Source organism: Grampus griseus (assembly GCF_964374135.1).
Source record: "Grampus griseus genome assembly, chromosome: 11".
Lineage (NCBI taxonomy): Eukaryota > Metazoa > Chordata > Mammalia > Artiodactyla > Delphinidae > Grampus > Grampus griseus.
The window spans coordinates 31,418,393-31,440,490 of NC_139005.1; the positions used below are offsets into that span (position 1 = coordinate 31,418,393).

General features: G+C 36.1%; 1 protein-coding gene across 3 annotated transcripts in view; it reads left to right on the top strand.

The window, feature by feature from the left end:
* LRRK2 (leucine rich repeat kinase 2) overlaps positions 1-22,098 on the top strand; it is a 155,875-nt gene that overhangs the window by 34,960 nt on the left and 98,817 nt on the right. For all 3 annotated transcript variants that reach the window (XM_082665511.1, XM_082665512.1, XM_082665513.1), the window contains 5 exons: positions 2,939-3,068; positions 4,479-4,603; positions 8,872-8,984; positions 21,348-21,492; positions 21,619-21,758. In XM_082665511.1, coding sequence (XP_082521637.1) covers positions 2,939-3,068; positions 4,479-4,603; positions 8,872-8,984; positions 21,348-21,492; positions 21,619-21,758 — 653 coding nt within the window. The remainder of the gene's footprint in view (positions 1-2,938; positions 3,069-4,478; positions 4,604-8,871; positions 8,985-21,347; positions 21,493-21,618; positions 21,759-22,098) is intronic.

Genomic DNA, 22,098 nt, shown 5'->3' on the forward strand with positions numbered 1-22,098 from the left:
ATTCTTATTACGGTGTCTCAGGATTAGTTACATTTGGAGTTAACCTTGGTTTCTTTGTTCAGAATCAGTTCTCTGCTCTTTCTGCTTTCTTACTTCTTTGTTCTTGGTCACTTGCCATGTTAACTTTCCTCAGATCCCTTTGTATAGTCCTTGGAGTTCTGCCTTATGAGAGTATTAAGAACTTAGGTAGCTTGTTCACCAATCTCCATGGGCAACTTGTCATTGAAACACACTTGGGAACATTGCATGTGTAGGGCTGGGTATAGTTTTCTAGAAAAAATGACTGGATTCTTGGCCAGAAAAACTGGGTTTTGTGATGGTGCTAACCAGGTGAAGGTTCAAGTATCTTGTGTAACATTTTCTTCATTTAATTAATTAATTAAATTAATATTTATTGAACCTTAGGCACTTGAGACACAGCAGATAAATAGAAATCCCAGGCTCATGAAGCTTACACTCTAGTGGGGAAGATAAATAAAAAGGCTAATTGGCATATACGATATGTGAGGTAACTAAGAAAAAATACAAAGCAAAGAAGGAGTATACATATTAGGGTTCAGAGGTGATGAAATTGTGACTTTCCTCACTTTCCTCACTGCCTAGTGAGGAAAGAAGGTGACTATTGAAGTGAAGGCCTGGAGGGAGTTTTGCATATTGTTATTGGTCTTGTAAAGCAGATAATTTATTGCTAAAATGGAGTGAAAGAAGTCATGAGTATTGTGTAGATAGCTGGTAGATGAGATAAGGTGTGTAAAATCTTCTATAAACTCTAAAGTGACTCCGTGCTATAATTTTTTCTCCAACGTGTACTGTACGATGGAATTTCTACTCTTAATTTTCAAGTCTCAAATTGAGTTAATGTCCAAGACAGTGATCATTATAGTGTGGTCTCTGGACCAGAAACATCATTTGGGAACTTGTTAAAAATGTAATTTCTAGGGTGCCATATAGACCCAATGAATCATAAACTCTGTAGGTGGAACCCAGCAATCTGTTTTAACAAGTCACCCAGGGGATTCTCATGTACTGTGAAGTGTGGGAACTGCTGGTCTAGAATAAGTTCTATAATTTAAAGTATTTCCTTGGTTGGAATTTAGCCATTTTAGGAAGGGCTATTAAAACTTCTGATCTGACTGAGCAAAACAACCAAATTCTTTTTTAAATTAATTAATTAAAATCATTAAAAATTTTTTATTGGGCTAAGATTGGTTTATAACATTATAAGTTTCATGTATGCAACATTATATTTCTACTTCTGTATATACTACAGTGTGCTCACCACCAAAAATGTAGTTTCCATCCATCACCATACAGTTCATCCCCTTTATACATTTCACACTCCCTGGCCCCTCTCCCCTCTGGTAACCACTAGTACTCTGTTTTTGTTTCGTTTGTTCATTTATTTATTTTTAATATTCCACGTGTGAGTGAAATCATACAGTATTTGTCTTTCTCCATCTGACTTATTTCACTTAGCATAATACCTCCAAGGTCCATCCATGTTGGTGCAAATGACAAGATTTCATCTCTTTTATGACTGAGTAGTATTCCACCATATATGTATGTCATATCTTCTTTATGCATTCATTGGTTGATGGGCACTTAGGTTGTTTCCATATCTTGGATATTATAAATAATGCTGTGAAGAACATAGGGGTGCATGTATCTTTTCAAATCAGTGGAGTTTCACTTTTTTGGATAAATATCCAGAAGTGGGATACCTGGATCATATGATAGTTCTATTCTTAATTTTTTTGAGGAATCTCCATACTTTTTTCCATAGTGGCTCTACCATTTTATATTCCCTTTTATCCACATCCTCACCAACACTTGAATAACCAACTTCTTATTATATTTTAATGTGTGCTATTCAGGATGTCTTTAAAAGGTGTTAGTTTTCAGATTTTTGCCAGTAATTTAGAATGCATATATCACTTCCACTTATTTCTGAGTTTTGTCTGATCTTTTCTTTTTTTCCCAATTTGAGATGCATATCTTATTTTTTCAAAATAGTACTTAAAGCTTTAAAAGTTTCATTTCCTGCCACCTTCAAAGTGTTGAAATATAGTGTATAATGTTGGAATTGATATTTATATAGAGGTTTCAAGATAAGTGATATTTATATAGAAACTTTAAGACAATGTGGAAACTTTAAGACACTGGATTTGCATTTGGTGAAGAAAGTTTATTATGAAGAGGAAAATTAATTTGTAATAATTATTGCTGGGATATAATTACTTTTCCACATGTAATATGCAATCAGTTTTAAAGCAATCTATGTGTTTCTTAAGCTTTGACATTATTCTGTGAAAGTATGTAATTATTTTTGTTCTCTATCAGTGCTTTTCATCACTTTGCATATCATGGCACACATAGAAATGATAATGTTTGTACAGTCCACTGGGGTAAATGGAGAAGGTAGCTCAAGGCTGAGGGCAACCCAGCCTGGTTTCAGCCCCACTTCCTGCATCTCCCAAGAGCCAATAGAATGCTCAGTATCTTCACACATCTATAACTTATTCCCAACTCACTAGTGAGCCTTAGCTCTATATAAGTATGGTTATTTTAGGAAGTTGTTTTAAATATTAGAATGAAATTTAACTTTCATTCTTATTTTGGAGGACATTATTTTAAAATGCATTTCTGCAAAAAATACTCTTTTCACATGGATGATGGTTACATTCCACTAGTTTACTCTGTGAATGAGACTTTAATACTAAAACCTCAACAAATGGTTAATAAATGTGTAAAAATTGGAAATGGTATATATTTTAAATTAAAAAAATTAATGATCTTTAAGTTGCCAATGAAATATAAATTAAATATGTAGTTTAAATACCTTCCTATGAATTTGGATTATTTTAATAATATGTGTCTTTTTGCAAGATTATGAGAATGTGCTTTCGTTTATACAAGTAACATTTAAAAAATCTTGTAGTTAATTTCAGAAAGATCCTGTTATCAAAAGGAATATATCTGAATGTATTGGAGTTAATGCAGAAGCATATACATTCTCCTGAAGTGGCTGAAAGTGGCTGTAAAATGCTAAATCATCTTTTTGAAGGAAGGTAATACATATTTCTGAATTTATATAGAATATATTAATTGGACCAGGTAGAATATCAATATTTTGAGCATAATTTTAAGAATAAAAGGAAAAACAAGGCATTTGAAGAGTGAAACATTTTGCAATATAATTTCATGTCAGTGATACATAGACTTATTTTATCTACATATTGAAAGGGGTGATAAAGTAGAAATACATTGAAGGTTTGCTTTTGTGCTTAATGCTTGGTGTTGACTATGTTTTGAAAAATGACAGTTATATAGAACATAACCTTAAACAGTTTTTCAGATTATTGTGTTATGTGAAAGGTATAAAAGATAAAATCAAGATATGGCTTCTAATTGTTATTTTTAAGTTTACCTTAAATTGTGATTTTTATGGTCCTGGCAGTGTGTGAACCTTTATATATGAGGCAAAAATGCAGTGGAATAACTGACAGTTTAAGATTTTGTACATTCTGGGCAATTAATGTTTCTGCCTGTTTTCTCATATATTAAATGTGTAAATTTCTAGTTGTGGGGATTCAAAGTTAACTATGACAATGTGCCTGCCCTTAAAAATCTCCCTGTCTAGTTGGGGAGACTAATTTATAAACAGATAATTACAATACAGTGTGATAATTCAATGGCAGGATGTGTAAAATCATAGGGTCTTGGTGAACCAAGCTAGGGCGAGCAAAGGAGAGAGGCTACAAAGAGGGGATGTGTTTAACCTGGGACTTTAAAGTGGAAAAAAGGGACTATATGTCAGTAACCACAGACCCACGCGAAGTGAGGACACAGTTATGATATGCGGAAGTTTTAGTCAGTAGGGCACTGTGTAAAGCAAGGGCTGCCTCTATTACAGTTTGTAGCACCTACTGAAATCTACATTTATTTATATGTAAAAGAAAGTACAGCTAAAATACCTTAGAGAAACCAAGACTTAATGCAAAAAATAATTAAGAATACCATATAAGAAGTCTAGTGGTGTTAATCTGGAAGAGGCAGGTAGTTATACAATAAACAGCTCTCTGGACTTGGCAGTCAGAGTTTGCATTCCAGCTCTGGCTCTGTCACATTCCAGTGATAGGACCTTGATGTTTAACCTCTGTCAGCCTAAATTCTGTACCTGGAAAATGCAAATAATAATACCTACTTTCCAGGCTTGCTGCCAGTGACCCATGTATAGATCAGAAGGAAGTTGTTAGTTCTGGGAAACTAAATCAAAGAATTCCCAGTTTACTGTAAATTTAACTTCTTGACGTCAAAGTTTAACTAAATTAGAATTTAAATTGTGTATGCTCATACTGCCGAATTCACATCAGCCTTTTCTGATAAAATAGATCTGTTTTCTCGTACTTGTTTCAAATTGGTGTTTGTATTGGAATCAGGTTGTACTCTTAATAAGCATTTCAATATTTTATCTCTAGTAACACTTCCCTGGATACAATGGCAGCAGTGGCCCGCAAAATAATAACAGTTATGAGAAGTCATGAGATGTCAGTATCAGTGCAGCTGGAGGCACTTCGAGCTATTTTACATTTTATAGTTCCAGGTAAGTTACATAATTGATTGTGGGAAGAGATGTCATTTTAAGTGGATTTTTTGACTTTTCATGAAATATCAACTTTCTAGGCAAAAATTAAAGGACCAGTTTCTGCCAACCAAATGTAATCTTTTCACTAGCCCAAAAATTAAAATAGAGGGAAAATGATGATGTGGAAGAGTCAGATAAATTTAGATTAAAATTTAATAAGAAATATCAATAATTTATTTCCAGAAAAAATAACTGCAACATAGTGTCGAGCTTTACCTCCAAGGAGAGTGTCATTTCTGCTATTTCTTTTCTATTTCTGTTGACCTTACCAAGTCCAAGTTTTTTTGTTTGTTTTTTTCCTGTCTGAATTATAATAATACCCAACTAATTTTCACACTTCCTCTTTTGCCTCTTTCCAGTCCTTCTTTTACTCTGTGGTTGAATTAATCTTTCTCAAATATAACCATGTAGCTTTTACTCATGAGCCACAATAGTGTCAATCCTCCCCACATTTACTTCCTGCTTACATCTGTTATGACCTTATTTGTCCTCCAAAGCCCATTTAAAACAACTGCTCCCCCATTCATTCAGCACGTAGTTATTAAGTGCCTCTTATGTTCTATATATTGTGATGACTGCAAAGGTCTGAAAGACAAGTAAAACAAGACATGACTGTACTATGTATAGGAGCCTAGAGGTAGACAGATAGTTAATTACCAGACAGTTGCGAGGAGCTATTATAGATATATGTATTATAAAAGGCTATGAGAGTATTGATGGAGGCACAGATAATTTATTCAAAAGAGTAGGCCAGAGATTGTGATATTTGAACCTGACGGGTGAATAAGGCTGACCTGGTAAAAAAGCCAGGAAGGACATTTGAAGCAGAAAGAGAAAGTGCTCATGGTGTGGGGTGAGTGGAGCATGGTATGTGAGGAAAGCAGTCCTGGGGATAAATGTGGAAGGACAGGCAGAGGCTGAGAGGGAAGGGCCTTGAACACAACACTGAGCAATTTGTGCTTTTTTTTAGCACAAGTCAATTCAGATTTATTTAAGGTGTTTCAAAATTGCAGTGTCATAACCAAATCTGCAATTTATAACAGTAGCACTGTGGTGTGGATAATGATTGACGGGAGGGGAAACTCCTGCAGGGAGATTAGGCTGGAGGCTGTGATAGGTGAGATATGGTGGGGGCCCAGCAAAGAAAACAGAGGAGAGGATGGATGTGGGAGATGTTTAGGAGGTACATTTGGCGTGACTTTCTGACTACTGAATATCAGGGATGTTATTATTATTTCGCTCTGTAAAAGTCCCAATTCTTTTGAAGCCCATTTTTTTTGGTCCTTTTTAAATGAAATCTTCCTAAATCTACCATTATCTGTAGTCATATTGGTATTTTATGTTTCTGAGTATAAGAGTATTCTCTGTATAAGAGTATAGATTTTTTCAAGGAGAGGGCTTTCTTTAGTCATGCCTTTTTTTTTTTTTTTTAACCCCCTGGTAACTTGAACAAAAATAGCTATTCAATAAATTTTGAATTGAATCATGATGTCCCATTCATAGTTGTCACACAACTTTAGAGATATAATTTAACAGACATAGTGTTGCTTGAAAATATTATTGTGAATTTTTTTAAACTTTGTAGATTGTAAAAAACAAAACAAAATCCTTTTGATTACCCTTAAAGGTGTCAACCTTCTTCTTTTGAGAGTGGATTTGAGTTTTAAAGATAACCAAAAGACATTATGAATCATCTGTTAGTTAATAACATTCTTTTAGTTCAAAAATAAGTTTTGAATGTAGAATTTCTTTTCTTTTATTGTTCTGAGATTGAGCCTGAAGCAACATTGATAGTCAGTAATAATTTAGATGTATGAAATGATGTATTTAAATTTTTTTTTTATAATAATGTTTAGGTGTATTAAACAGGTGCCCTTGAAAATAATTTTATAACTTTATGGTGGTACTTTATGGTACCACCATATTAATAGACATATTTTATAAGCATATCAACATATAAATACATTTCTCTATTAGGTAAAGGTTTAACCATTTACTTCACTCTATGCTAACCTACTATATTACCATACCATACCACACGATACCGTACTCTACCATGCTGTAACTGTACCATACTATACTTTATCATTCTATATTATATCATTCTGTATGTCAGTGAGTAACTATAATATCAGTACGCCAGTAGTTTTGAGGTTTAATATGATTCTGGTTTTGACGTGCTGAAGTAGGTACTTATGTTTAGATGTACATGTATTAATTTTATTAACTAGACCACATTCAGATTATTAATTGTAACAAAGATGTGCATTATAGCAAATGTGTATAATTTAATTCAGGGCCACATATTGCAGCTAGTATTATGTCTCTTAAGTTTCTTTCAATCTGGTACTGTTCACTTCCTCCTCTTTTTTATAACAATAACTTATTGAAGTGATTGAGCCTGTTGCTTTAAAAAATAATAATAAAGACCTACTTATTTTAGTAAAATATCATTTGACTTGTTCTTTCTTGATTTAGTGTCAGTTCTAGAGGAAAAAATTCTTTAGGAAAGGACATGTGCATATTGGGAAGTGTATAGAGGAAAGTGATTATGAATATAAAACCACATCCTTAAGAACAATAAGAGAAGCTGAATTTGTTTAATTTGGAGAGGAGATAATGCAGGAGGTTATGAAAGCTATTAAAATTCACTCATTTATAGTTAGTAACAAATGTGTAAGGCATTATTCAAAGTACTTTATGTATATAAACTTTAAAAATTCTTGTAGCAACCCATAAGGCAGATTCTACTTTTCCACCCCATATCACAGATGCTGAAACTGAGGCATAAGATATAGAGATTTTAAGGTCACAGCTTATGTAACGGAGCCAGGTTTTCACCTTGTGCAGCCTGAATCAGAGTGGGTGCTTTTTAAAGACACATTTGTGCAATAAGTGTATGTGGAACAACTGTTATACCTAAAGCACTCTGCTTGGAACTCTTGGTAACCTGGAGATGATTAGGTTATGGATCCTGCCTTCAAAAAGTTTGCAGTTCAAACAATTTAAAGGACTATTATGTGGAAAGGAAATTATATCCATTCTGGATAGTAGAACCTCAAGTAATATAACAAAGACCAGAGATGAACTTTTGGGAATATTCATTTGGTCTTAACATAAGAAAGACATTTAATAAGTCTCCTTACATATGGCATGAAGATTTTACTTCTCAACAGGACTGCTTTTAATGGTCACATCTGCTTGTGATGTAATGGGCAGCTTCAGCAATTAATGTGATCTTGGTCACTGAAAATGAGACACTGAGAGTTTAAGTAACTTATCGAAGGTCATACAGCTGTAATGAATGTCAGGACCTGTTTGAATAAATTTTAAAATGAAGACTGAAAGTTCTAGGAGGGTGAAAATCATGCCTGTCATATTCACTGTGGTATTCTCAGCATGTAGCAAAATCCCTTGCATGTAGTTGGCATTCAAATGTTTGTTAAGTAAATGAAAAGTTATATGCAGTCAACTTATAGTTTGTGTTAATACAAATTATTGAAGTGAAAGATTAGAAGGAATTGTTTATTAATAATTATTTCTATAGTCATAGGTTTTAGAAATGTTATTTATTCATAATAATTTTACTTATGTGTTCTATTGTATAACCAATATTTTTTGACTTCCTGTTTTTCCAACAGTTTTGGGTTAGTTCAGCTACAATGTAGCTGAATAAAGAATATGTTTTCTTTAAGTTACTTAATACTTTTATACAGTCTTAGAGGACTTTTAATAAAACTATATGCTCTTTACCATTATAATGCTGAAACTAAAAACTTTTTTTTTCCCAGTGTTATTCCAGCTGCTCTTTTATGTCTACATTTCATATCTGACCTTTTTATGTTGTAGTTCAAGTAACTTTGATCTTTTCTCAAGTTGTCCATTGTTGCATAAAAATCTTCTAGCTTCTTGTAATGAGTACAGCCTATTCATACAAAAGAGATTGTTTGTTCCAGAAAATTCCTCCACCATAGTAACTTCTTGCTACTTTAAATTCAGTGAACATCCGCACACACTGTATTTATTTTACATTCAGTGATGAACTGTTTTTAGAAATTTCTTAAAGCTAAGAGTTATTTCTTTGGTAAGGAACCATGGATTAGAAAAAGGTATAGCATATATATGTATTGTTGGGTTAATTATAATCATTCCTAATAAGTGACAATCTATTCAGCCCAAATCTTTATGAGAAAAACATTTGTTTATTTGTTTATTTTTGCATTTAGGCATCCCAGAAGAATCCAGGGAAGATACTGAATATCAGCATAAGCTAAGTATGGTTAAAAAACAGTGTTTCAGGAATGATATTCACAAATTGGTCCTAGCGGCTTTGAACAGGGTACGTATAATATAGGTTTTCTGCCTTTATACTCTTAACTACAATATGAAATTGGGGAAGTAGGGGGGCTTTTATTAGCCTAAGTTTTCCATGTTCCGTTTACTATGATAGTAGGAAGTTATATGTTTAGAGACATAAGATGACAGTAGGGATGTAGGGGGTGAAGAGATGTGCCATTCCAGCTAAGAGAAGTGCACCGTCAACTACAGACTTTGACAGGCTCTTTTGATAAATCCACTCGAGTCTGTTCAATCAGAAAGAGAACTCTAGATGTGCAGCTAAGCCTCACGAGCTCTGTCAGGAGCCATGACTGCTATTTTCTCTTTCTGTCCTCCTGGCTGCTTGTCTTTATTTTCTGGTCCCAGGCTGAAAGGTTCAGTCCATGAAGACACACAGGGCACACATTAAAGTCTTTTTTGATTCCCTGTGCTTGTTTTCATTTTACTCCTTAGGGATAACCTCTGAAATGGCTCAGTGGGCATTGTTTTCTCCCAGTGTTAGGTATTTACAGATCTATGTACATTTGCAATAATATAATTAATAAATTAATAATCATACTACATCTGAAAAAGGAGAAGAGGAGCATTATGTTTATATTGTGCAGTGCAAAAGGTATTGATGGAATTAAGATGGTTTTGAAATTTAACATAAGATGAATTGGTTCTTTAGAAAAGATATCAGAGTAAAGATGTAAAGATGTGAAGATTAGGTTAATGTTTTCATGAAAGGAAGAGAGTAGTCAAAGCAATTAATGGAAATAATTCCTTGTGATTTAGTATACTTTGAAAAATGTCATGAATTAATTAGAAGAGCCTGCAGAGAGATCTTCAAAAATGCGATTTAAACTGAACTTTATAATGTAATTGTTTATGATATATTTGAGTCATTTGTACTCAGACCTTAATATGATTCTTGAGTATAGCCATGGGTTGAATTTAATTCCAGAAATATTTGGTGAAAATAAGTATATGGAAGGAACTGTGTTAGACACTGGGGAGACAGAAATGAATATGCTTTGTATCCTTCTGTAATGGATCTCATAATCTGGCTGCGCCATGCATAAAACATAAAACACATATTAGATTGTTCTGTATTAGCACTTATGAGCTGCACTAGCTTTATGAACAGTACTTTAGGAACATAGAGGAGAGAGTAGTTAATTTTGTTCATGGTGTTGGTGAGAGCAAGAGGTACCAGAAAAGCCTTTTGGTAACTCTGATTCTGGTTATCCCATCTTTCCTAACATTACCGAATACGGATGTGATAGAGTGGAAGGAGTGGGCGGTCAAGGGAGAAGTACTGTGCTTACTGCCATCAGTACTGTGATGCCAAGGAGATCACTCTGCTCCCAGGTCTTACTTTCTTTTGCTATATAATCCCAGGAGAAGTGGTTGAGAACCTCCCTACCCCTTCCTTTATTTTCCATGCCACACTTGAGTAATGACACACAGCATCTTACTAAACAGTGGCTGTCATTTGTGGGCAGGGAATTAAGGTCATGGGGAAACAGAAGTGACACTATTTATTTAAAAAAATCTCCCCTGTGTAATTCCCCTAATTCTTCACCATGGTTGAGAAAAAATGCTCTAAAAGATGAGTGTATCTTTTTTTTAGTTCTAAAATTCTGTGATTGCATGTCTCACTCTGAATAAATGTTACAAGGAATCAGAAATTTTAGGTCCAAATACTACTGATGTAATAAGATGAATTACCATTAAAAATAGGTCTATTCTTGGAGAGCAGACTTCCAAATAAGGTAGAATTTGAGATTCAACTAAGATTTACAATGTGAAGACTATTAAAAGTATTTATTAAAGTGAATCAGTGTTTGGAGATATATATGTGTGTATGTAAATATATACACATATAATATGTATGTATAAATCCAGTAACATTCAGGCTGAAGTTAAATGTCTGAAATATTGACATTCCATTTATGCTTGATCCTTTTAGCTTTTTCTGCACATGAAACATTCAGTCACCTATTCTAGAGAGATCGATTTGCCCAGTATTGTCTGTGGAGAACACAGTAGAAAATAGGACTCTCAGCATTTTGGTCACATCTGTGCTTTGTCTGCAGTGACAATGCTGCTGTCTTCAGCCAGGGAACTTACAAAGTCAAACCAATCTTCTGATTAAATGGACACAAGTCAAAGAGCTTGTGTGCTTCTCAAAAACCTTAAAGCAAAATGTACCCAGTTTAAATACTGAAGATATTTATTTCAACTGTAAATAATATGTAGTGAAAGAAAGAGCTTATTTGCAAAAGTAACAATAATAACAACAGCAAAAAGAAATTACATAGGAGTAAAGTAATAAAAGTGTATAAAACTACTCTAAAGAAAACTGAAACAACTGAGAGTAAATACAAAAAAAGAGTTGAACGTAGGAAAATGTATATACTCTCTGTTTTGATAAAATTACTAATTTTTTAAAAATGAAAATTGATCTGGATTTATGAACCCTTAATAAAAATAACAATAGTATTTTATGGAACTAGATAAGCTAGTATAAAATTTTGAGAAAATTAATTAAATAATATATGTGAATAACCAGTCAAATTTTGAAAAAGAGGATAATTAATATGGCCTAACTCTAGTAGATTATAAAATGTATTATAAAATTTTAGTAATTAAAATGGTGTGACATTGGCACTGGAGATGGATCAATGTCACATAATGGTGATTTAGGAAATAGACTCAAATGCAAATGTTCAATTCATATATGATATTTCCCAACCACTGGAGAGGGAAATAGATTGCTTGTGTTGGAAGAACTAATTCTCTGGCCATTTGGAGAAAGCAAAGGAAGCTGCATATTTACCTTACTCATTTAAAGATTAAATCTCATGTAGATGAGATTTAAAGGTAAAAATGAATTTGGCATATAAACATATGAAAAGGTTCTCAAGTACGTACAGTCATTATTAAAGAAATGTAAATTTTAAAAAAGAAAAACCTTTTGGGGGAAATTTAGTAATATCTATCTAAATTAAAATGGACATGTTTTCTGACCAGCGGTTCCACTCTAAGAAGTTATAATATAGATATACCTGTATATGTACGCAAAGTTTTTTTAAACAAGAATGTTTATTGTGGCATTATCTGTAGTAAGAGAAATGTGGTAACAAGCTAAATGTTTATGTGGTAATCATTAGTGTTGTTTGCCAAATGTTTTCAGTTCTCCACCTTCTGGTGATTCTGGGATAGTATTTATTGGCCCTTTTGTTGTTAGATTGGATCATGTGTCTGGTTTTGACCAAGCAGTTGTAAGTAGAGGTTACATCTGTCATTTCTGGACCAAACATTTAATTGCTGGTGAGGCATCTTACAGAACAGGGGTTCCCAATCCACAGGCAATGGAGCAGTACTGGTTCGTGGCCTGTTAGGAACCGGGCCACACAGCAGCAGGTGAGTGGCAGGCGAGCGAGCGAAGCTTCATCTGTATTTACAGCCCTCCCCATCGCTCACATTACTGCCTGAACTCCGTCTCCTCTCAGAAAAGTGGCGGCATTAGATTCTCATAGGAGCGCGAACCCTACTATGAACTGTGCATGCGAGGGATCTAGGTTGCACGCTCCTTATGAGAATCTAATGCCTGATGATCTGAGGTGGAGCTGAGGCAGTGATGCTAGCGCTGGGGAGTGGCTGCAAATACAGATTATCATTAGCAGAGAGGTTTGACTGCCCAGAGACCATAATAAATCAATTGCTTGCAGACTCATATCAAAACCCTATCAGTTTTTCTCTTTCTGACTAGCTGATTCACTTTGTTATAAAGCAGAAACTAACACACCATTGTAAACCAATTATACTCCAAGAAAGATGTTAAAAAAATAAATAAATAAAACCCCATCAGTGAGTGGCAAGTGACAAGCTGCATCTGGTGCAGGCTTTAAGTCAGAATCTGACACTTATTTTAGTCCACACATGGCCCTCCCATTATTTTATTTACCACTTCCATCCGTGCCTCTTTCCTTCACTGCACACTTGTCTCAGTCAGTTTTGGTAAGCCCTCCACAAGCTAACCCTAGCCAAAATGAGTAAAAAACAAACATTGCTGGAGAGCTTCTTTGAAAAGGGAGAAAGACCCAATGATGAGACAGTAGAAGACTCTAAGACTGCTAACAAAAAGAAAGCTGCATATAAAAGAAAATACCGAGTCCTTAAATTAAGCGTTCATTGCAACAGGTGATTCACGTTTTCCAAGCCCACTTTGTATATGTGGTGACCGGCTATCCAGCGAAGCCATGAAACCTTCAAAACTGTTTTGCCACATGGAGACCAAGCACCCTGCATTAAAAGACAAGCCTTTGGAGTTTTTCAAAAGAAAAAAATGTGAACATGAAGAACAGAAGCAATTATTGAAGGCCACCACTTCATCAAATGTGTCTGCACTAAGAGCATCATTCTTAGTGGCTAACCGCATTGCTAAAGCTGAGAAGCCCTTTACTATTGGTGGAGAGTTGATCCTGCCTGCTGCTAAGGGCATTTGTCGTGAACTTTTAGGAGAGGCTACAGTTCAAAAAGTGGCATGTGTTCCTCTTTCAGCTAGCACCATAACTAGACGAATTGATGAAATAGCAGAGGATACTGAGGGACAATTGTTAGAGAGGATTAATGAGTCACCGTGGTATGCAATGCAGGTTGATGAGTCTACCGATCTTGACAACAAGGCAGCAAAACTTGTTTCTGTGCGATATATATTTTCAGGAGGATGTGCATGAGGATATGTTATGTGCACTTTTGTTGCCAGCCAACACCACAGCTGCAGAACTATTCAAGTCTTTGAATGATTACATATCAGGAAAACTGAATTGGTCATTTTGTGACGGTATATGCACGGACAGAACGGCTGCCGTGACTGGACGGCTTTCTGGTTTTACTACTCAGGTCAAAGAGGTCACTTTTGAATGTGAGTCTACGCACTGTGTCATCCATAGAGAAATACTGGCTAGCTGAAAAATGTCACCTGAACTTAACAGCATTTTGCAGGATGTGATTAAAATTATCAACCACATTAAAGTACATGCCCTTAACTCATGTCTGTTCTCACAGCTTTGTGAGGAGATGGACGCAGAGCACACACGTCTTCCCTCATACACAGAAGTGATATGGCTTTCTAAAGGTAGGTCACTGGCCAGCATTTCTGAGTTACGAGAGCCGCTCCAGAGATTTCTTTTAGAAAAGGTCACCACTGGCAGCACATTTCAGTGACACAGAATATGTCGAAAAACTTGCTTACTTGTGTGACATATTCAACCTGCTCAATGAACTCAATCACTCAATCACTCTGTCACTTCAGGTGAGAATGACAACTGTGTTCAAGTCAGCAGATAAAGTGGCTGCATTCAAAGCCAAACTGGAATTATAGGGGTGACGAGTGAACACTGGGATTTTTGACATGTTTCAAACATTAGCAGAGGTTTTGAAAGAGACTGAGCCAGGGTCTTCTTTCTCCCAGCTGGTGCATGATCACCTATCTCAGCTTTCAAAAGAGTTTGAGCATTACTTCCCAAGCACAAAAGACCCGCAAACTGGGAAGGAATGGATGCGCGACGCATTTGTGAATAAGCCAGGTGAATTGACTTTGTCCGTGGTAGAAGAGGATCAGTTGCTTGAGATTGCAAATGGCCTTAAACATATGTTTGAGACAACTTCAAATCTCCATACGTTCTGGATTAAAGTCAAGGTGGAATATCCTGAGATTGCCACAAAAGCACTGAAAAGCCTGCTTCCAGTTCCAACGTCCTGTCTTTGTGAAGCAGGGTTTTCTGCAGTGACAGCAACCAAAGCGAGATTATGGAGTAGATTGGACATAAGAAACACACTTGGGTATCACTGTCTCCCGTCACCCCCAGATGGGACCATCTAGTTGCAGGAAAACAGGTTCAGGGCTCCCCGTGATTCTGCATGATGGTGAGTTGTATAATTATTTCATTATATATTACCATGTAATAATAATAGAAATAAAGTGCACAATAAATGTAATGTGCTTGAATCATCCCGAAACCATCCCCTCCCGCCCTGGTCCATGGAAAAATCGTCTTCCACGAAACCGGTCCCTGGTGCCAAAAAGGCTGGGGACTGCGGCTACAGAACACTGTCTCAGGCACTGTGACCTGTAATGTCTGAGATGGTGATTGCTCCATTAGCAGGGCTCCCAGAGGGATTGTGCTGGACAGAGACCCCTCCTGACCGGTAACACAAATGAAGCATGAATAAGAATTGAACCTTTTCTTTTTCCAGCCTATGAAATTTTGAGGTTGTTACTACAGCTTAATTTAGTCTGTCCTGACAATACAATTCTTATCAATAGGTCCTAATTAAATAAATTATATTATTTCCAAGTTATGTAGTTCTACATAGAGATTAAAAACAACTAGATGAGATTCCCAATGTGTTGCCATGGAATTATCTACAGTTTTCCATGAATATGAATGTATCACCCAGGTACTCATTTTTTTTTCCTTCATATATGTTAGCACATTATGCACACTTTTGATGAAATTAGCATATTTTCACATCTTTATGTCTTCCTCCCCTCTATCACTCAATTAAAGCAGATTATATGGTGTTTACTCTTATAGCTTTAACTCTACAACATATTCTAATAGTTAAGTGTGTGGGTCCTGGAATCAGGTTATCTGGGTTTGAATCTGGCTTTACCACCTACAGACAAATGTATTCTGGACAAGTTATTTACAGTCTCATTATCTATAAAATGGAGACAATAAATGGCTTTTCACTTGGGGTTATTATGAAGAATTTTATGAGATAATTCATGCCATGTACTGTACAATGCCTGGCACATAGTATTCGGTCAATAAATGTTAGTTAATGTTATTACTATTAGATTTAAAAGTATCTTTTGACCATTGGCTATAAAAGATGAGAAAATTGAAGTATTCACACTATCTTCCACTATTTCTACCTATCTTATCACCAGCTTTTGTTAAATAAATTAATTCTACATTTGATGAGGTTTAAAATATTTACATTCAGCTCTATAACCATACTTAATAACTTTGTTTTCATCTTGTGCCTACAGTCATGTGGATTCAGTGTTCACTGCAAGTTCTTTTGTTATAGTTTTTCCATTTATCGTTTAATGGTCTGTTTTTTTTTTTTAAGTTCCATTTCCTGAACATTTTGTTGTTGTTTCTATATTTGGACTCTTGAAAAAACAGTTTGGTTGGTTGCAAAGTATTGGTGTTTTATTTTCTTTCTTTGAAAACTCTGTAGGCATTTCACTGTCTTCTAGTACTGAATGTTTTAGTGGAGAAGTCTGAGACCAACTTGATTCTTTTCCCATTTTTAAAGGATTTGATATTTTTATCTGGGACCCCAAAGGATTCTTTTTCTTGAAATCTACTTTAGTGTCTATCTTAGTGTTAGTCATGTACTATGTTGTCTTCTTTCTAGCTGTACATTCAATTAATTTTTTTTCTGGAAAGTTTTTCTGAGTTGCAATTGACTTAGCTGACAGGAAAGAGAATGGTGTGGGCATTTCCCCCTTGAGCTGGCTAGCTCACTCATTAGCGAAACCATTTGTATTCTTTGAAAAAATCTGGAAAATTGTGAAGCATAGGTAATAGGATGTTTCTAATCAATGTTTGTAGCTGTCCGCCATTGGTACTTTCAAAAATTTCATGTGGACAACACTTGCTAGTAAATTAATTTCAATCCCCATTTGAACAACAATGCAATAAATCATTATTTTCAAGATAGACCATTTGATAAGTGAAAGAAAGTCCATTGTAAGCTTGTAAATAACATATATATGTGTATATATATATTTTTTTTTCTAATTTATGAAACTGTCAAAAATCAGACACCACTATTTAAAATCATCAAATAGTTTATTTGAGCTCCATCACATGTAATAATGTGATACTCTGCATTCTCTTTCTGCATAGACAAATCACAGATTTCCTGTTGCTAGTCATTTGTCATCATCTAACTGCACCTGAAATAGAGATTAGGGGAGCTCAGGGTAGCAGAACCAATAGTTGAGTAGAAACTTGTTAGAGGTGATGGTATTAAGACAAGAACAGGTACTTTATAAATATCAATTTGACTTAACTTTAGCATAAAAATAAGCCTATGGATGCATTTTGAGCTTAAGATCAGGACCAGCTACATAACTTGTGGGGCCCAGTAACAGATGAAAATGCAGGACCTCTTGTTTAAAAATTATTAAGTATTTCGGGCTTCCCTGGTGGCGCAGTGGTTGAGAGTCCGCCTGCCGATGCAGGGGTTGCGGGTTCGTGCCTCGGTCCGGGAAGATCCCACATGCCGCGGAGCGGCTGGGCCCGTGAGCCATGGCCGCTGGCCTGCGCGTCTGGAGCCTGTGCTCCGCAACGGGAGAGGCCAGCGTACCGCAAAAAAAAAAAAAAAAAAAAATTATTAAGTATTTCAAGGTGGTAGCTGCAGAGCATTAAACCAGGTGTGGGGCCCTTCTGAGCACAGAGACTGTGCTACTGCACATGTGTGCACCCCGGAAGCTGGCCCTGCTTAGGAGGCAGAAATGATGGTACTATTAATTAAAACAGAAAGTTCAGAATGACAGTCTGAGTTTTCTTTTTTCTTTTTCTTTGAGAAGGTGATAAACTTTTAACTTTGAACATCTGAGTTTAAGATACTGGTGTCAAGCAAAGAGAAACATGGGCTTAGAGCTTAAGAGAGTTCAAACTTGTGCTTTGAGTTATCTGCTCAAATGTTTCTGTGTCTCAGGTTTTTTTTCATCAGTAACATAGGGAGAATAATTGTGTGTCTACATCATAGGGTTGTTGTGAGGATTAAATGAGTTAATATATATGAAGTGCTTAAAAGAAAGTCTGGCACATAGCAAACGCTGCTTAGGTTTTGGCATTATCCTTATGGTTGTTGCTATTGTTGTTATGGTGACTTGAAGCCATGATAGTGTATGAAATTCCATCCATGAATAGAAGAGTTTTAAGAAAAGTTCTTTGGATAAATTTTGGAGTTGAAAGAAGTGATTGTGAAGGAGATGGGTAAATGAATGGTTTTAAAGTTTGAGAATAATTGCCGGGGAGGGGGGGGTCGGGTGGGGGGGTGGATTACTGTGTCATGGAAATCAAGGGAGGAAAAAGCAGCAATTCAGTTGTTAAAGGACTTGTTTCTTTGAATGGTTTTAATTTGGAGTGGTTAGGACAGAAGTCTGATTATGTGAAATTAAGAGGTGGGAAGAATGTGGGGGTCGTGGGTGTAGACTTTTCTATTAATAAGTTTAGAAATGAAGGAAAAGTGGTAGCTCGATGGAATGGAAGCCCAAGTTAGGGATACTCTCTCCCAGTGAGAAGGCTTTCACTTTTGAGAAGAGTGTTCAGCCCAAGGCCTGAACTGTGCCATCACTCAATGTTTATTGCATGGATGATGAGTTATCTCATTTCACACTCCTAACAACACTGCATTATTAGGATCATTTCAGAGGTGAAGAAGTCGAGACAGACACTGAACCATCCCTCCAGCTTCACTTTGCACCACTTTGAATTTCTTTATATTTCTTGAATAATACCTTCTGAGTAAATACTACTTCTCAGGAAATGTTATTTCATTCATTTTTAATGGTCCTCAGATTCATGGAACTATTGAGTGATGAGACAATTTAAACTCAAATTTAATTGGCTCCAAAGCTGATATATTATTACTGCTCAAGGAGTTGGTAAGACGGAAATAATGATGGGAAAAAATGCCAAGGGAGGCAAGGATATGAGTGTCTTGTTGAAATGATAGATGAAGTGATGTCCAAGGTGAGCAGTTACGGGGTGGAGGAGAAGGACACAGGATGAGAAAATGATGCTTCTCCCCATAACCAATACAAGGAAAGATGCTGAGTAAGGACACTTTAGAGGTATTGAGGGACTAGATTGGGAAATGAATGAAAATCTGTTCATTGACAGTATGGAAGTGAGACAGGCTGGAAGGTAGGAGGTTTTGGTTGAAGAGACTACATCGGAATTTGAGGTCTGGCTGGAAGCTATTTCAGCCTTATAGTTGAACATGTGGTGGGGTCAGTCAGAGATTTGGAGTGAAGATAACCATGAAACTAGTGTCTATGAAAGCAGAAGTCCTCAGAAAGATAGCATTGTAATTTTTGAAAGGAAAACTGTTAGGTAGGCATTCATATCATAGTTGAAGTTTAAAGAGCACCATGGAAAAGCAGACTGTAAGAGTTAGGTATATGTCACAGACATCAAAAGAGGGGAAGTGTGATTGTGATTGTCACATGGTTGGAAAGTGTGTTGTTGCCTGTTTTCTTCTCAGTCAATGAGAAGGATGGCCTGGGAAAAGAAGTGGACTCTATTGGAATACCTGTCAAATAATGTCAAATTCTGGAGGAATTGAGATGAAAAGTTTGGAAGAGATAGTGATTAAGATTCTGTACTTTTAAAGCAGACACACTTATATTCAAGTACTAGGCCTGACACGTGTTAGCTGTGTGACTTAAGCTCTTGTCCCAGCATCTTTTTTTTTTCTTTTTTTTTTACATCTTTATTGGAGTATAATTGCTTTACAATGGTGTGCTAGTTTCTGCTTTATAACAAAGTGAATCAGTTATACGTATACTTATGTTCCCATATCTCTTCCCTCTTGCGTCTCCCTGCCTCCCACCCTCCCTATCGCACCCCTCCAGGCGGTCACAAAGCACCGAGCTGATCTCCCTGTGCTCTGCGGCTGCTTCCCACTAGCTATCTACCTTACGTTTGGTAGTGTATATATGTCCATGCCTCTCTCTCGCTTTGTCACAGCTTACCCTTCCCCCTCCCCATATCCTCAAGTCCATTCTCTAGTAGGTCTGTGTCTTTGTTCCTGTCTTACCCCTAGGTTCTTCATGACATTTTTTTTTCTTTTCTTAAATTCCATATATATGTGTTAGCATATGGTATTTGTCTTTCTCTTTCTGACTTACTTCACTCTGTATGACAGACTCTAGGTCTATCCACCTCATTACAAACAGCTCAATTTCATTTCTTTTTATGACTGAGTAATATTCCATTGTATATATTTGCCATATCTTTATCCATTCATCCGATGATGGACACTTAGGTTGTTTCTATCTCCGGGCTATTGTAAATAGAGCTGCAATGAACATTTTGGTACATGACTCTTTTTGAATTATGGTTTTCTCAGGGTATATGCCCAGTAGTGGGATTGCGGGGTCATATGGTAGTTCTATTTGTAGTTTTTTAAGGAACCTCCATACTGTTCTCCATAGTGGCTCTACCAATTCACATTCCCACCAGCAGTGCAAGATTGTTCCCTTTTCTCCACACCCTCTCCAGCATTTATTGTTTCTAGATTTTTTGAAACTACCACTGGCATTTTTCACAGAACTAGAACAAAAAATTTCACAATTTGTATAGAAACACAAAAGACCCCGAATAGCCAAAGCAATCTTGAGAACGAAAAACGGAGCTGGAGGAATCAGGCTCCCTGACTTCAGACTGTACTACAAAGCTACAGTAATCAAGACAGTATGGTACTGGCACAAAAACAGAAAAATAGATCAATGGAACAGGATAGAAAGCCCAGAGATAAACCCACGCACATATGGCCACCTTGTCCCTGCATCTTTAAAGTCTGGTGAACCTATTGGATGAGGCTGTTGAGGGGGAACAGATGAGATATGGCATGTAAAGCACGTAAAGAGTAAATTTTCAATTAGTATTTTCTATGGTGAGAGACAGCACTGATTTTTCTGGTTAAGAATTTAGGCTGTGGGAGCAAATGTCCTTGATTTGGTATCTTCCCAGTAGTGTACAGTCTGTGAGAATTTAGGAATAGCTACTCCACCCCGCTAACCCTCTGTAAACTCATCTTTTAATGGGAATCATATTAGTATGTGTTTAATAAGAATGCCCTGCAAAGAAGAGCATGTAAAAGTATTTAGTATAGTGCCTGGCACAGAACAGATACTTAATAAGCAATAAAATGTTAGCTCTTATTCTTTTTTTTTTTTTTTTTTGTGGTGCGCAGGCCTCTCACTGTTGTGGCCTCTCCCGTTGCGGAGCACAGGCTCCGGACGCGCAGGCTCAGTGGCCATGGCTCACGGGCCCAGCTGCTCCATGGCATATGGGATCTTCCCAGACCGGGGCACGAACCCGTGACCCCTGCATCTGCAGGCAGACTCTCAACCACTGCGCCACCAGGGAAGCCCTTAGCTCTTATTCTTAATAATAAATAAAAGTAATTCATGATATAAGGCAGAATCAAGGATAGTAATTTTATTTAGACTACTTAGTTTATATTTTATCAGTGTATAGCTGGCTTTAACTAAGGTAAGTATTAGAATTCATTTTTTAACAGCAAATATTCTTAATTTTCTTATTGACTTTAGTTCATTGGAAATCCTGGGATTCAGAAATGTGGATTAAAAGTAATTTCTTCTATAGCACATTTTCCTGATGCATTAGAGGTGTTATCCCTGGAAGATGCTATTGATTCGGTGCTTCACACACTGCAGATGTATCCAGATGACCAAGGTTGGTACAATTGAACTCAGGATTTAGATTTTTATAGGCCTTTAGCTGTTGGTTGGACATGTTTGAATTTTTTCTTCAGTTTTGAGATTTAAAACAATAAATTTTGTTTCTTTTTTTCTTTTTTAGAAATTCAGTGTCTGGGTTTAAGTCTTATAGGATGTTTGATTACAAAGAAGAATTTATGCATAGGCACTGGGCATCTGCTGGCAAAAGTTCTGATTTCCAGCCTACAACGATTTAAGGATATTGGTGAAATACAGATGAAAGTATGTGCATTATCTTGAAGGGAATTGCGATCTTGCACAGATTTCTCTTTCAGAGCAGCTGGTGTAACTCCCACTTTGCGTTAATGGGTATATTCTAGTTAACTGAAAACCTTTTTTTATCATTTTGTAGTATTTTAATTATAGTAGATGAAGATAATTGGATTGAATCTCAAAATATCCTGTTTCATTACTAAATCTCTAAAATTAGTATATTTATTTGTCATTTATCTTTTCCATGAAAGAGCACAGAATGTGCTAAAGAAATTTCAGCTAGCTGAGCTTTATTTGCTTAGATTTTAGATAAGTAAAAGTTATAATTATTCTGAAGTTTGTCATTCTC